The sequence below is a fragment of the Lissotriton helveticus genome, chromosome 12, assembly GCF_964261635.1.
Source record: "Lissotriton helveticus chromosome 12, aLisHel1.1, whole genome shotgun sequence".
NCBI classification, from domain to species: Eukaryota; Metazoa; Chordata; class Amphibia; order Caudata; family Salamandridae; genus Lissotriton; species Lissotriton helveticus.
In genome coordinates, this window is record NC_136073.1 from 246331774 (window position 1) to 246343889 (window position 12116).

Genomic DNA, 12116 nt, shown 5'->3' on the forward strand with positions numbered 1-12116 from the left:
CAGATTCGACTTCCGAAAGAGCAAGAACCGCCATAGAACAAGATTTTGGCAAGCCAATAATTTTAGCTCAACCTGACCCAAAATCAGATGGCAAAGCCCTCTGATAAACTTCATCAAAAATAAAAGGGACACAGTGAGGCATTAAAAAGAATCATCATGTTGAGAGCAGTAAGAAAAAAAGCCTAGAATTGCTTAGCCCAAGCCACCACAAAGGACCTGCAAGCGCTGAATTAAAAGGGAAGACAATTGATCACATAGGGGCACTAACAAGAGGCAGTCAGTAAATCCAAACTTCACACAAAAAACGGACAAAAAACACTGCAGAAGAAAGGCACACTCCCAGCAGGCCAAGGATTAACGCCAACAAGCATCCCGCTGCCCTAGCAAAAGATAAAAAACGCCTGCACAACAATTTAATAAATTTGAAAACTGAAAAACAGAAGTAAAGGAAAACAGCCCAACCAGAATGAAGAAACACAAAGAAAGAAAATACCCAATCAATCAATCAATCAATCAATCAACTTTTAAAGTGCACTACTTACCCGTGAGGGTCTCAAGGCGCTGAGGGAGCTGGGGGGTGAGGGAGGGGGGGGAGGGGGGCCGCTACTGCTCGAAGAGCCAGGTCTTGAGGAGCCTTCTGAAGGTGAGCAGGTCTTGGGTCTGTCGCAGATGGAGTGGGAGGGTGTTTCAGGTCTTGGCTGCGAGGAAGGAGAAGGATCTGCCGCCGGATGTTGTTCGTTGGATGCGCGGGACGGCGGCCAGGCGAGGCGAGCAGAGCTGGGGGGCAGGGGTGTGGAAGTTGAGTCTGTTGTTCAGGTAGGCTGATAGGTCCAGGAGGATGAGGGCTGACGTTTCGCTGTTGTCTAGTTTGCGCCTGATGTCGTCTGTGGCGGCGATGAGGGCTGTTTCGGTGCTGTGGTTTCGTCTGAATCCGGACTGGGAAGGGTCGAGGATGTTGTTGTCCTCGAGGTGGCGTGTCAGTTATGTGTTGGCGATTTTCTCGATAACCTTCGCCGGGAATGGAGCAGGGAGATGGGCCGGAAGTTCTTGAGGTCTTTTGGGTCCGCCTTGGGCTTTTTGAGGAGGGCGTTGATTTCGGCGTGTTTCCAGCTTTCCAGCTTTCCGGGAATGTTGCTGTGTCGAAGGAGATGTTGATGACCTCCCGTAGTTGGGGTGCGATGGCTGCATCAGCTTTGTTGAAGACGTGGTGTGGGCAGGGGTCTGACGGAGACCCTGAGTGGATGGAGTTCATGACTATATGTGTCTCGTCGTTGTTGACGTGGGACCTTGAGGTCAGCTGGTTGGTGCAGGTGATGTTCGGGGTGGGGTCTGTAGCAGTCGGAGCGGGTGAGGTGTTGAAGCTGTTGTGGATGTCGGCGATCTTGCGATGGAAGAAGGTGCCCAGTGAGTCGCATAGATCTTGCGAGGGCGGGATATCGTTGGTGTTGGCGCTGGGGTTGGAGAGTTCCTTCACTATTTTGAAAAGCTCTTTGCTGTCGTGTGCTTTGTTGTCCAGGTGGGCTTGGAAGGAAGATCTCTTGGCTGTTCTGATGAGGTGGTGATGTCTGCAAATGGCGTCCTTGTGGGCTGCGAGGCTGTCTGGTGTGTGGTCGTGGACCAATTTCTTCTCCAGCTTCCGGCAAGTACGTTTGGAGGTCTGGAGCTCTTCTGTGAACCATGCGCCTTTCTTGATGGAGAGGTTGGTGGAGGGTTTCTTGAGCGGTGCGAGGGTGTTGGCGCAGTCGTCGATCCGCTGTCTGAGGTTGCGGGCGGCTGCGTCTGTGTCGGAGGGGTCGGTCGGCGGGTTCTGGGTGAGGGTGAGAGTCAGCTGGTCTTCGGTGACTTTGCTCCAGCATCAGCGGGGTAGCTGTTGGGTGCGGTGGTACGTGGTTGGTTTCTTGAAGGTGAAGTGGATGTAGCGGTGGTCGGTCCAATGGAGTTCAGTGGTGTGGTTGAAGGTGATGTGGGTGCTTGAGGCGAAGATGGGGTCGAGTGTGTGGCCGTCGGCGTAAGTGGGTTTGGTAACGAGTTGTCCGAGGCCGAGGTTGGCGAGGTTGTTGATCAGGGAGGTGGAGTTGGCGTCGTTGTTGTTCTCGAGGTAGAGTGTTCAGGTCCCCAAGGAGGATGTAGTCCGTGGAGGCGAGAGCGTGGGTGCCTGCGAGGTCGGCGATGGAGTCGCTGAAGGGGGCCCGGGGTCCGGGAGGTCTGTAGACGAGTGTTCCTCTGAGGGTGGTGTTGGGGTCGGTGTGGATCTGGAAGGGGAGGTGTTCGGCGGCGTTGAGGGAGTCGTCTGCGAGAGTGTGGACCTGCAGGGTGGACTTGTGGACGATGGCTATTCCTCCTCGAATTCCGTTGATGCGGTCTCTGCGGGCGATCTTGTAGCTGTCCGGGATGGCTATGGCGATGTCAGGCGCCGAGGAGTCGTTCCACCAGGTCTCGGTCAGGAAGGCAACGTCCGGGGCAGAGGTGTCGAGCAGGTCCCAGAGCTCGACGGCGTGTTTGCGTGCGGAGCGGGTGTTGAGGAGTATGCAGCGGAGGTGGTTGGGTCCGGTTCTTGGAGGTTTAGTGGTCCTGTTGCATGTGAAGTTGGAGGTGTGGCAGGTGAAGGGTCTGTGGGTGCGTTTGGGTGCGGCCTGAAAGAAGCGGTGGTCTCGGCCGGTGTTGAGAGCGTGGAGGGTGTTGGCGTCGTATCGACGTCTGGCGTCGTGGTGGGTCCGGGGTCCAGGGGGTCTGGAGCTGGGCGCGGCTTTGGCGTGCCAGCGGCGCGTGGCCACTGCGCGCGGCTTGCAGCGGCCGCCATTTAAGGCGTTGAGGGAGGGAGGAGCAGCTGGGAGGCGGGAGTGGGGTGGCGAGGGGCCGCGGCCGCCGGGGTTTGCAGCGGGAAAGAGAGGAGCAGGATCTTGAAGGGGGGTAGGGGTCGGGGGGGGAACATGCTGTGCGGCGGGAATAAAAATAAAAGTACGGTGCAGGGGCCCAGGAGCAGAATGAGGGGGAAACAACAACAGCCCAGAGAACTACAACCCAAGCAGGTGGCGATCAGCGGCAGAGGGGTGCAGCTGGCGCGAACCCGCAATCGGCTCGGCAGCGGGCTGAGGAGCAGGTGGGCTGAGGAGCAGGTGGAGCTGTTGGGCGGCAGGGGGGGTGACCGGACATGCATTGAGTTATTACACTTACTGCCTGAAATAAGCAGTACAAGATCTAAGAACATCAATTACTACCTTAGTAAGGAAGATATCGCACAAGGAAATTAACAACTGAAAGGTACAAATAAATAAATACACCTAAGCAAACAAACCCATAAAAAAAATTCAAGAAGATACCAATGAACTCTTCCTACAAGAAAGGCAATGAGATCAATCAAACAGAACGAGGAGACAACAGGAAATTGATACAATTAAAAAGTTAAATCAACTGCAGAGAACCAGATTAACAAATCATATCAAACATCACAATGGCATAAAACATTTTTTAGAAGGCAGGCCTGAAAAAGAGAAATGCAGAGTGCACAAACCCCTGAAATCGTAAAAAGTGCATTCCCCAGCCTCCAAATACAAGCTCTGAGTAGATAGTTTCATTTTGCATTCTTTTGGTACCACGAAAGGAAGACACAGAAAAGACAAAAGGCTCTTCGAGTGAGCGAACGTATATCTGACCCTCCTAATCTCCAGAAGAACAGGGTGACACACTAAAATCCTGGCTAAGCGACAATAAGATTTTCTATCTACAATATCAAAAGATATGACGCCCTGACAAACAACGTACTGAAATAGCTAACAGAAAAGACGGGGGAAGGAATAGTCAAAAGAAACTACATTCATACCATTAAGAGGCTAACATGGATCGGTGCTGATGCAAAAACAGCAACGTAACACTTATAGGCACAGCATAGTCAAATCTAATAGAATATTTGCTAAAAGTCAAACGACTTACTAACCCCTATCTATAAATCGAATTGCCATCATAAGGAACAACAAAGCATATCCTATAAGGCCCACCTATGCAAGGAAAGAGGTGACCAAGGAAGCTACAACTAAATCTGCAATCAACAGAGGCAGACCGGGAATTAAATGAGTCCCAGTAAACCCATAAAGTTTACAGCAGAAAGAAATGACAACCCAAGAATCAATCAGGAAATGAAATAGAGAAGTGACAGTACAAAAACTCCAAACAGTAGCAAAACCCCAGACGTAAAGAAATGGCAGAGTTACTAGTAGCAGGTTGAGAAACCTAAGAACAGCCCTGTCAACATGGGACAGGAAAAAAAATCCTGTCATAAAACGTACCTGACAGTCCACAAAAACTAGGTGACCCGAATGTAATTGGTTTTCCACTGAGATATGAAATTTGGCACTTCAAGAAACATGACTATCGAGTCAAAAACTATCCCCTTGGGAACTCAGTATTCAGCGCTCAGACACATGCAATGACTCATTCATCTCTGTCACAATTGTTCAGCTGGTCAAATTGTCCGTTATCCACCGAAACGCGTTGACATACAGTTTAGACTAAATCTGATTAAATTTGGGATGCAATAGATGATGACGATTATCTGGGAACATCATGTATCTCGAATTATGATTTAAACACATTAGTAGTGGATAAAGACATTTGTGGGTTGTCTTATTTATGTATCTTTCCATTTACATGTTTTTAACTATTTGCTTATGTTTCAATCACTTGCTTGTTGTTTAAATAATTTACATTGTTTGTGACATATTTTGTTCATGTTTTTTCAGTTAATGCCAGAAACGCTGTAACATTCATCAGTTGACAGCTAGATGATCCATGCTACGTTACCTTTCATCCATGAAAAAACTGGATGTGTTTTAGCATATGTGGTAATAAAGCTCTTCATAATCTGATACTTCTGTGGCACTAAATTGTGTCTGCACTGGGGGCAATACTGGGTGAATGAGTGATCCCAGGTGTTTATTAGTGCTGAATATTGAGTTCCCAAGGCGATGTTTTGACTTGTTAGTCTTGTAAGGTGCTCTGCCCCATTGGCTGTAGGGCCCCTCTCTTCTTGCTTCTATTCAAGAAACATGGACAGCCCTACCAGGATAGATCCAAGGCTGCACCAACCAAAAAGTTATGCCCCACAAATGCAGGGATCCAGAAACAGAGTGTCCTCCACAAAGCCTGGCAAGTCGAAAACTGCATTCAAACAAAATAAACTAGGATAACCTGCATAACAGTATCCACATTTGTTACATCACCTCGCTCAAGAGATCCTTTCCTCAAGATAATACATATTTATACCCCACAACAAAACAAGGAAGACTTCAGCAAACTTCTAGACACCATTCAAGACACAGTGAGCAAACCAGCAGAGTTAAAACTCCTCACACTCATATGTGGTGATTTAAATTGCATGATGGGTAAACTGGAAAAGGACTCAGAATCAACACTTAAACTTAAAACTGCACTAAGCATGCTATCATAGTAGCACAATTTTGAGAAAAAAGATGCAAGAGGAAAATTATTTGGCAAACTAGAAGGCTTGGTCTAGGCCCGCAATTCATATAAAAACAACGACCACCAAATCCCCACTTATATAGGCTGGGGAGTTTCAACAGAATCAACTATGGGGCACATGCATCAAGCATATTTGCCTTTGCTGCGAATCGGCCCGTTTGCGAACACAAAAAATGCTTTTAAGATGCAACAAACTCTATTTTGCGATTTGGTAACCTGTTACTGAATCGCAAAATGGGTTTGCGATTTGCTATTAGGAAGGGCCGTGTTTAGGGCGTCCCATCCTAAAACCGAATCGCATCGGTGTGTAGGAATGTTTTGTGACCGAAATGTGGTCGCGAAACATTTGCATTTTACCACCTACTTTAAATAGGTGGTAACCCATTCCCAATTGGGAAGGGGTCCCCAAGGGACCCCATCTTCTTTGTGAATGTTTGTTAGAGCGTTTATTAAGAGCATGCAGTTGTCCCACGGACCACTACCTACTCTTAAAAAATGAAAATAAACTTTTCATTTCACTTATTGTAAAGAATCTCATTTTTCTTTAAGGAAAACAGGCCGCTTTACAAAAAAAGATTCCTTTATATAAAAGCAATCACGGATATGGTGGTCTGCTGACTTCAGCAGGCCACCATCCCCATGATTTTTGGGATTCCTAGGGATTTGCAAATTGCGATCTGCCTTATTAATATTAATGAGGTAGAGCGATTTGTGAACCTCTAGGAATCGCTATCTGAAACTATTTGAGTTTCATACATTATAAATTGCCATGATCTAATTGCGATTCTCAGGAATTCGCAAGTAGGTATTCGCAATTTACAGTTTTGATGCATGTAGCCCTTAATCCTGCTACCAACACAAGGCTGGTACAAGTTTAAAAACAGCTAATTTGGAGACTGGAGAGCGACCACAACTCCCTACATGTGGACATCAAAGGAAGCATTGCAGATTGGGTACCTGATGCTCACTAGTTGAACAGTACATAGGAATTTGATTCTCAAGTCAGGATCCCATAGCGTCTGGATATGGAACAAACACTGAATGAATGGAGCAATGAATCCGAAACAGAAATGATTTTATCTTACCTAGTGGACAAACTCACCCTCCATGAAAGTTGGCTGCCAAACTACGAGAACCTACTATCCTCGATAAAAACTCTTGTCACAAAATACACAGGTGGGAACAGAGCAAGGCACGTAAAGAAAACAACCCATGTCTTCTGGTTCGAAGACGAATAAAAGCAAATAAAGGAAGACCTGAAATGTTTGATTAGAACGGGGGTAATCACAGAGGAAAGAAGGGCTACCAGACTGAGCTATAAACTCTAATAAAAAAAGAAGAAATAACGCAGTACAACCGGAATACCCTTGAAAAACGTGCAAGGGAGAAGAACTCAAAAACCTTCTGGAAAATGGCTAGGGGCCTGCACACACACTGGCACTAACAATAGCAGAAACTGGAAAATATTCTTCACATGAGTTTTCAATGCAGCAAATTGAGCATGCAAGCAACACAAAACAAACCCATCTAAGAAAACCATACCAAGAAATGCATCCAAAAATAAAGATCATGACACGTTGAGAAATAATGAGGAAACCTTCACTGAAGTCAAAGTGAAAAGAGCTATCAAAGAACTAACCAGGTCTTCATAAAAATTTTGGAACGCCTTGTTTGCCCAGCATCCTGGTGGAACAGCATAGTTTTAAGATTATAAAAAGCCCAAAGAACGACCCCAAATTCTACAGACCTATTAGTGTGCTCAACACAGAATGCTAACTCTACTCTAAAATAACCTTCCTTCTGGGAGAATGGAACAATTAACAATTCTCCTTATTCTATCCTAATGGAAGAATGGATAACAAAACAAAGCATATTTAATCCAATTCAAGGCAGATTCAGGTTAAGACGCTCAACCGTACAGCAGTTCTTCATTTCTACGACACAAGCCACAAACACATCACAGTCAAAACAAAATGCCCCTGTAAATGGCAACCATGCTTTACCGCAGTCTTCAATCTGATTTCAAGGAAAGATTATAGCAAAAACTGGAAAAATTCACCCTGTAATCTGCGGTCTTTTACCTGGTTCAAATGTTGAACACAGGAACAAACTCTAAGGTAAAGGTAAATCAAAAAAGAGGTGTGAGGGTCATTTTCCTTTTCTCTGTTCCCGACGCAACGATGGTCGTGAACAGAAAACAAGCACTGGTGTTGCCAATAGGTCTCGCAGTAGGAAATTTGGAGGTATTGGTTTTGTAAAGGACATTTTATATTTATGTTTTGTGATTTACCATGCCAATACTTTTAACTTTAGCAAATGTGACACTTTTAGCATTTGTAATGCCACATGTTTTGTATTTACGTGACTTAGATGTATATATCTTACTAATATAAATGTCTTTTTTTTGTTAATTAATTAATATTGAAATAAAAGTTATTTATAATGTATAAAAGACATTTATCGTTAGTGTCCCGATTTGTAGAGCATGGACATCTAGGAGAGTACCAGCTGTCCTGTGTCTCTCTATAGTGCAGGGCTTCTGGGTAATAGGGACACGGGGGCTTTCGATGCGTGGCACTGATAGGCTGGATGAACGCCGGTAGCCATCTTGCTCGTAACGTAAGCTACATGTGAGTCCCAAAAGATCGAATTTGGTGCGCAGCGGCTGGACTCTGTATAGTTTTCATTACTACCACGTATGCTGGTCTTATGCTCCCTGTGGGCTGTTTGTGTTTGGTGTGCGTGTTTCCACGAGTGAAAAGCAGGGGGGTTATGCTTGGAAAGAGTGCACGTCTGAATGTTGTTGATGTGTGCGTGTTGCCGTGCGTGAATGGGAGAGAGTCTGTGGGCTGTTTGTGTTTAGTGTGCGTGTTTCCGCGAGTTAAAGGCGGGGGGGGGTATGCTTGGAAAGAGTGCACGTCTGAATGTTGTCGACGTGTGCGTGTTGCCGTGCGCGAATAATTTTTGCAGTTGTGCCGGTCACAGTCTATTACCTGTCTTGGTGCTAGTTATCCTCAGACCTCTTTCCTTGAATAACTGCATGGATTGGTGTTCCTTGTTATTTCTGTCCCAAAATGATGATTTATTTGCAGACACAAAAGGGTGTTTTAACTCCTCTGACCAAAAATACATTTATCGTTAGTGTCCCGATTTGTAGAGCATGGACATCTAGGAGAGTGCCAGCTGTCCTGTGTCTCTCTATGGTGCTGGGCTTCTGGGTAATAGGGACACGGGGGCTTTCGATGTGTGACACTGATAGGCTGGATGAACGCCGGTAGCCATCTTGCTCGTAACGTAGGCTACATGTGAGTCCCAAAAGATCGAATTTGGTGCGCAGCGGCTGGACTCTGTATAGTTTTCATTACTACCACGTGTGCTGGTCTTATGCTCCCTGTGGGCTGTTTGTGTTTGGTGTGCGTGTTGCCGTGCGTGAATGGGAGAGAGTCTGTAGGCTGTTTGTGTTTGGTGTGCATGTTTCCGCGAGTGAAAAGCAGGGGGGGTATGCTTGGAAAGAGTGCACGTCTGAATGTTGTCGACGTGTGCGTGTTGCGATGCGTGAATGGGAGACAGTCTGTGGGCTGTTTGTGTTTAGTGTGCGTGTTTCCGCGAGTTAAAGGCAGGGGGGTATACTTGGAAAGAGTACACGTCTGAATGTTGTCGACGTGTGCGTGTTGCCGTGCGTGAATGGGAGAGAGGCTGTGGGCTGTTTGTGTTTAGTGTGCGTGTTTCCGCGAGTTAAAGGTAGGGGGGGTAGGCTTGGAAAGAGTGCACGTCTGAATGTTGTCGACGTGTGCGTGTTGCCGTGCGTGAATGGGAGAGAGTCTGTGGGCTGTTTGTGTTTAGTGTGCGTGTTTCCACGAGTTAAAGGCAGGGGGGGGTATGCTTGGAAAGAGTGCATGTCTGAATGTTGTCGACGTGTGCGTGTTGCCGTGGGTGAATGGGAGAGAGTCTGTGGGCTGTTTGTGTTTAGTGTGCGTGTTTCCACGAGTTGAAGGCAGGGGGGGGGGTATGCTTGGAAAGAGTGCATGTCTGAATGTTTTCGACATGTGCGTGTTGCCGTGCGTGAATGGGAGAGAGTCTGTAGGCTGTTTGTGTTTGGTGTGCGTGTTTCCGCGAGTGAAAAGCAGGGAGGGTATGCTTGGAAAGAGTGCACGTCTGAATGTTGTCGACGTGCGTGTGTTGCCGTGCGTGAATGGGAGAGAGTCTGTGGGCTGTTTGTGTTTAGTGTGCGTGTTTTCGCGAGTTAAAGGCAGGGGGAGGTATGATTGGAAAGAGTGCACGTCTGAATGTTGTCGACGTGTGCGTGTTGCCTTGCGTGAATGGGAGAGAGTCTGTCGGCTGTTTGTGTTTAGTGTGCGTGTTTCCACGAGTTAAAGGCAGGGGGGGTATGCTTGGAAAGAGTGCACGTCTGAATGTTGTCGTGCTACGGTGAGATAAGCAAGAGGCACGCGCAGACAGAGAGAAGGTGGGCGGAGGGAGCAGCTTCAATGAGGCTTGGACAAAGTGAAGAGCCAATGAAAAACAACAAAAGCTGGTGAAAAAATGTTTATGGCCCAAAAGCGCGTGCCTGTGGCCACGTGAACTTGAAGAAAACCGCAACGAAAAAGCCATAGTTTGACGAGTATTTTGACCACTAGAATTCTCTCCAATCCATTCCAATCCATTCCTGCGGAATGGAAAAGGCGAGACCTAAAAAGGACATCAGAACTCTACTTTAGTGGACAGTCTGATGTACTTACACCGATGGCCTTGATTCCATCGGGCTATTCCACTGGCGGAGTCAGCGGGGGCACCATCAGTGGATACATGATGGTCTGCAAGACTCCGAACAGAGCAGGTGGATTATCAGTTTGGCAGACAGGGTGCTCTGCCACCTTTGTCGCGGAGTACCCAGACCGCCAAACTCTAAATAACCTCCTTTACTCTCACTTTCCAGTTTATAAAGCATTGGATGGAGCTCAAAGCAAATTTTGTTTCTAAACATACGCCTTCTTTTAAATGGTGAGTGGAGTCTCAGCTTGGGTTGCATCCTCTTTACTTGTATCTGCAATGCAAGTGCTAGAGGGTTGAGGGGCTCTTTCACTTTGTCACAACATAAAAGGAGAGAAGTGTGTTTTGGCCATGGGAATGATGGGCATGCCCCCTCTACTTGTCCATATTTTCACCTGGACATGTTTCCAAGTAGCAAAAACAGCACCAAAAAAGCAGTAGGGTGTCTTTCAAAGTGCAGACAGGAGGTTAAAGCAAAATAAGCCTTATTTGATGAAAAAAAATCATGCAAGGTGGCAAATGGTATCTCATGTCTGATATCGGTCTTCTGCAGAGTCTGCCAGCATGATGGGAAAGGACCACAAACGTAGAGGAGAGGAACAAACAGGCTGACCAAGCCACCCCTTAAGGGACCCCTGTACCGAGTATGTATGCCAACGTTTTTATACTTGTTACAATAATGTAAGACCAGTTGCTTTAGCTTCCAAATCAGAATATCTTGTTTAGAGGCAACGGACCTGTTGCGCTGATGTCCCATACTTACAGATACAGATGTGAAGAAAAACATGTTTACAGTCAAGAATCCCTGTTTCTTATGCTTTCTAGTTAGATACTTGTCTTGGGGCCTTAATCTATGGCAATCGCCTGGAGATATGTTGTACTCGCTACATTATGATGTTGTAGACTTTATTCTAAAAGACTTGGATAATACCTGTACAGAGCCAGCAGTGCCGGCCAGATGGGCGGGAAAAAGATCTCTTCGATGCACTCCACACACTGGTCTTTGGAGGAAGCATCACTGGGGAAGTCAAAGGAGAGCAGGATCAGCGAGAGCAGCCGGTCTGTGGAAAAGAAAGTACATTGAATTACAGCAAAGGACTTGAAAGGAGATATGTGTTGAAGTGAAGAACATAGGCATGCTGTGGAACAGGACTTCAGAGAAAAAAACATTATTAACACATAACAACAATACCAGAAGTATCACTTGAAATAGGTTATGTCCCTGATCGGCAATAGGTGGTGTTTAATGTCAGCAGTATGCCTACCTATCATAAAAAAGATCAGGAGTAGAAAAAGTATGGTGCCGGAGAGCAATCATGATGCAACAAGTCCATCATAGGTCTATCGGGAGGGTAACAAGCAAGTCATATCATTCGATGTCATTAGTAACCGGCCCACTGATGACTCTTAAAGCATCACTCATTAGGACCATATGCGGTGGGAGGTTTGTCAATAAAGCCATTGATTGTCAAAAGTCATCAGAAGGACCATATATATTAACAACATTAGCAGTTGACCTTTTATGGACACAATATAGAAACTAGATGTTTAGTATTAAAATGATGTATGTTGTAAAAGATCAGTAGCGTGGTAATATGTGGTAGGTAAGATCTACAGCAGGATCGCCTTTTTAATGTATGTATGTATGGAGTGAAAAGTCAGGAGGCAGATCATGCCTGTTGTCCAGTGTCAGTAGGACGGCCACATAACCACAAGAGCAAATGATGAACAAACAGTAGGGCCATGTGATTTGATTTGTGTGTGTATTTGATGTAAGACTTAACCACTTCGGCGCTCATGACGAGCTCAGCTCGTCATGAGTTACGCCACTCGCATGCTGATGACGAGCTGAGCACATCATGTAACGCGGC

The 12116-nt window shown here is 46.3% G+C and overlaps 1 protein-coding gene across 1 annotated transcript in view; it reads right to left on the reverse strand.

Moving 5' to 3' along the window:
* VPS9D1 (VPS9 domain containing 1) overlaps positions 1-12116 on the reverse strand; it is a 287723-nt gene that overhangs the window by 90029 nt on the left and 185578 nt on the right. The window contains exon 11 of the mRNA XM_078671009.1: positions 11177-11306. Coding sequence (XP_078527135.1) covers positions 11177-11306 — 130 coding nt within the window. The remainder of the gene's footprint in view (positions 1-11176; positions 11307-12116) is intronic.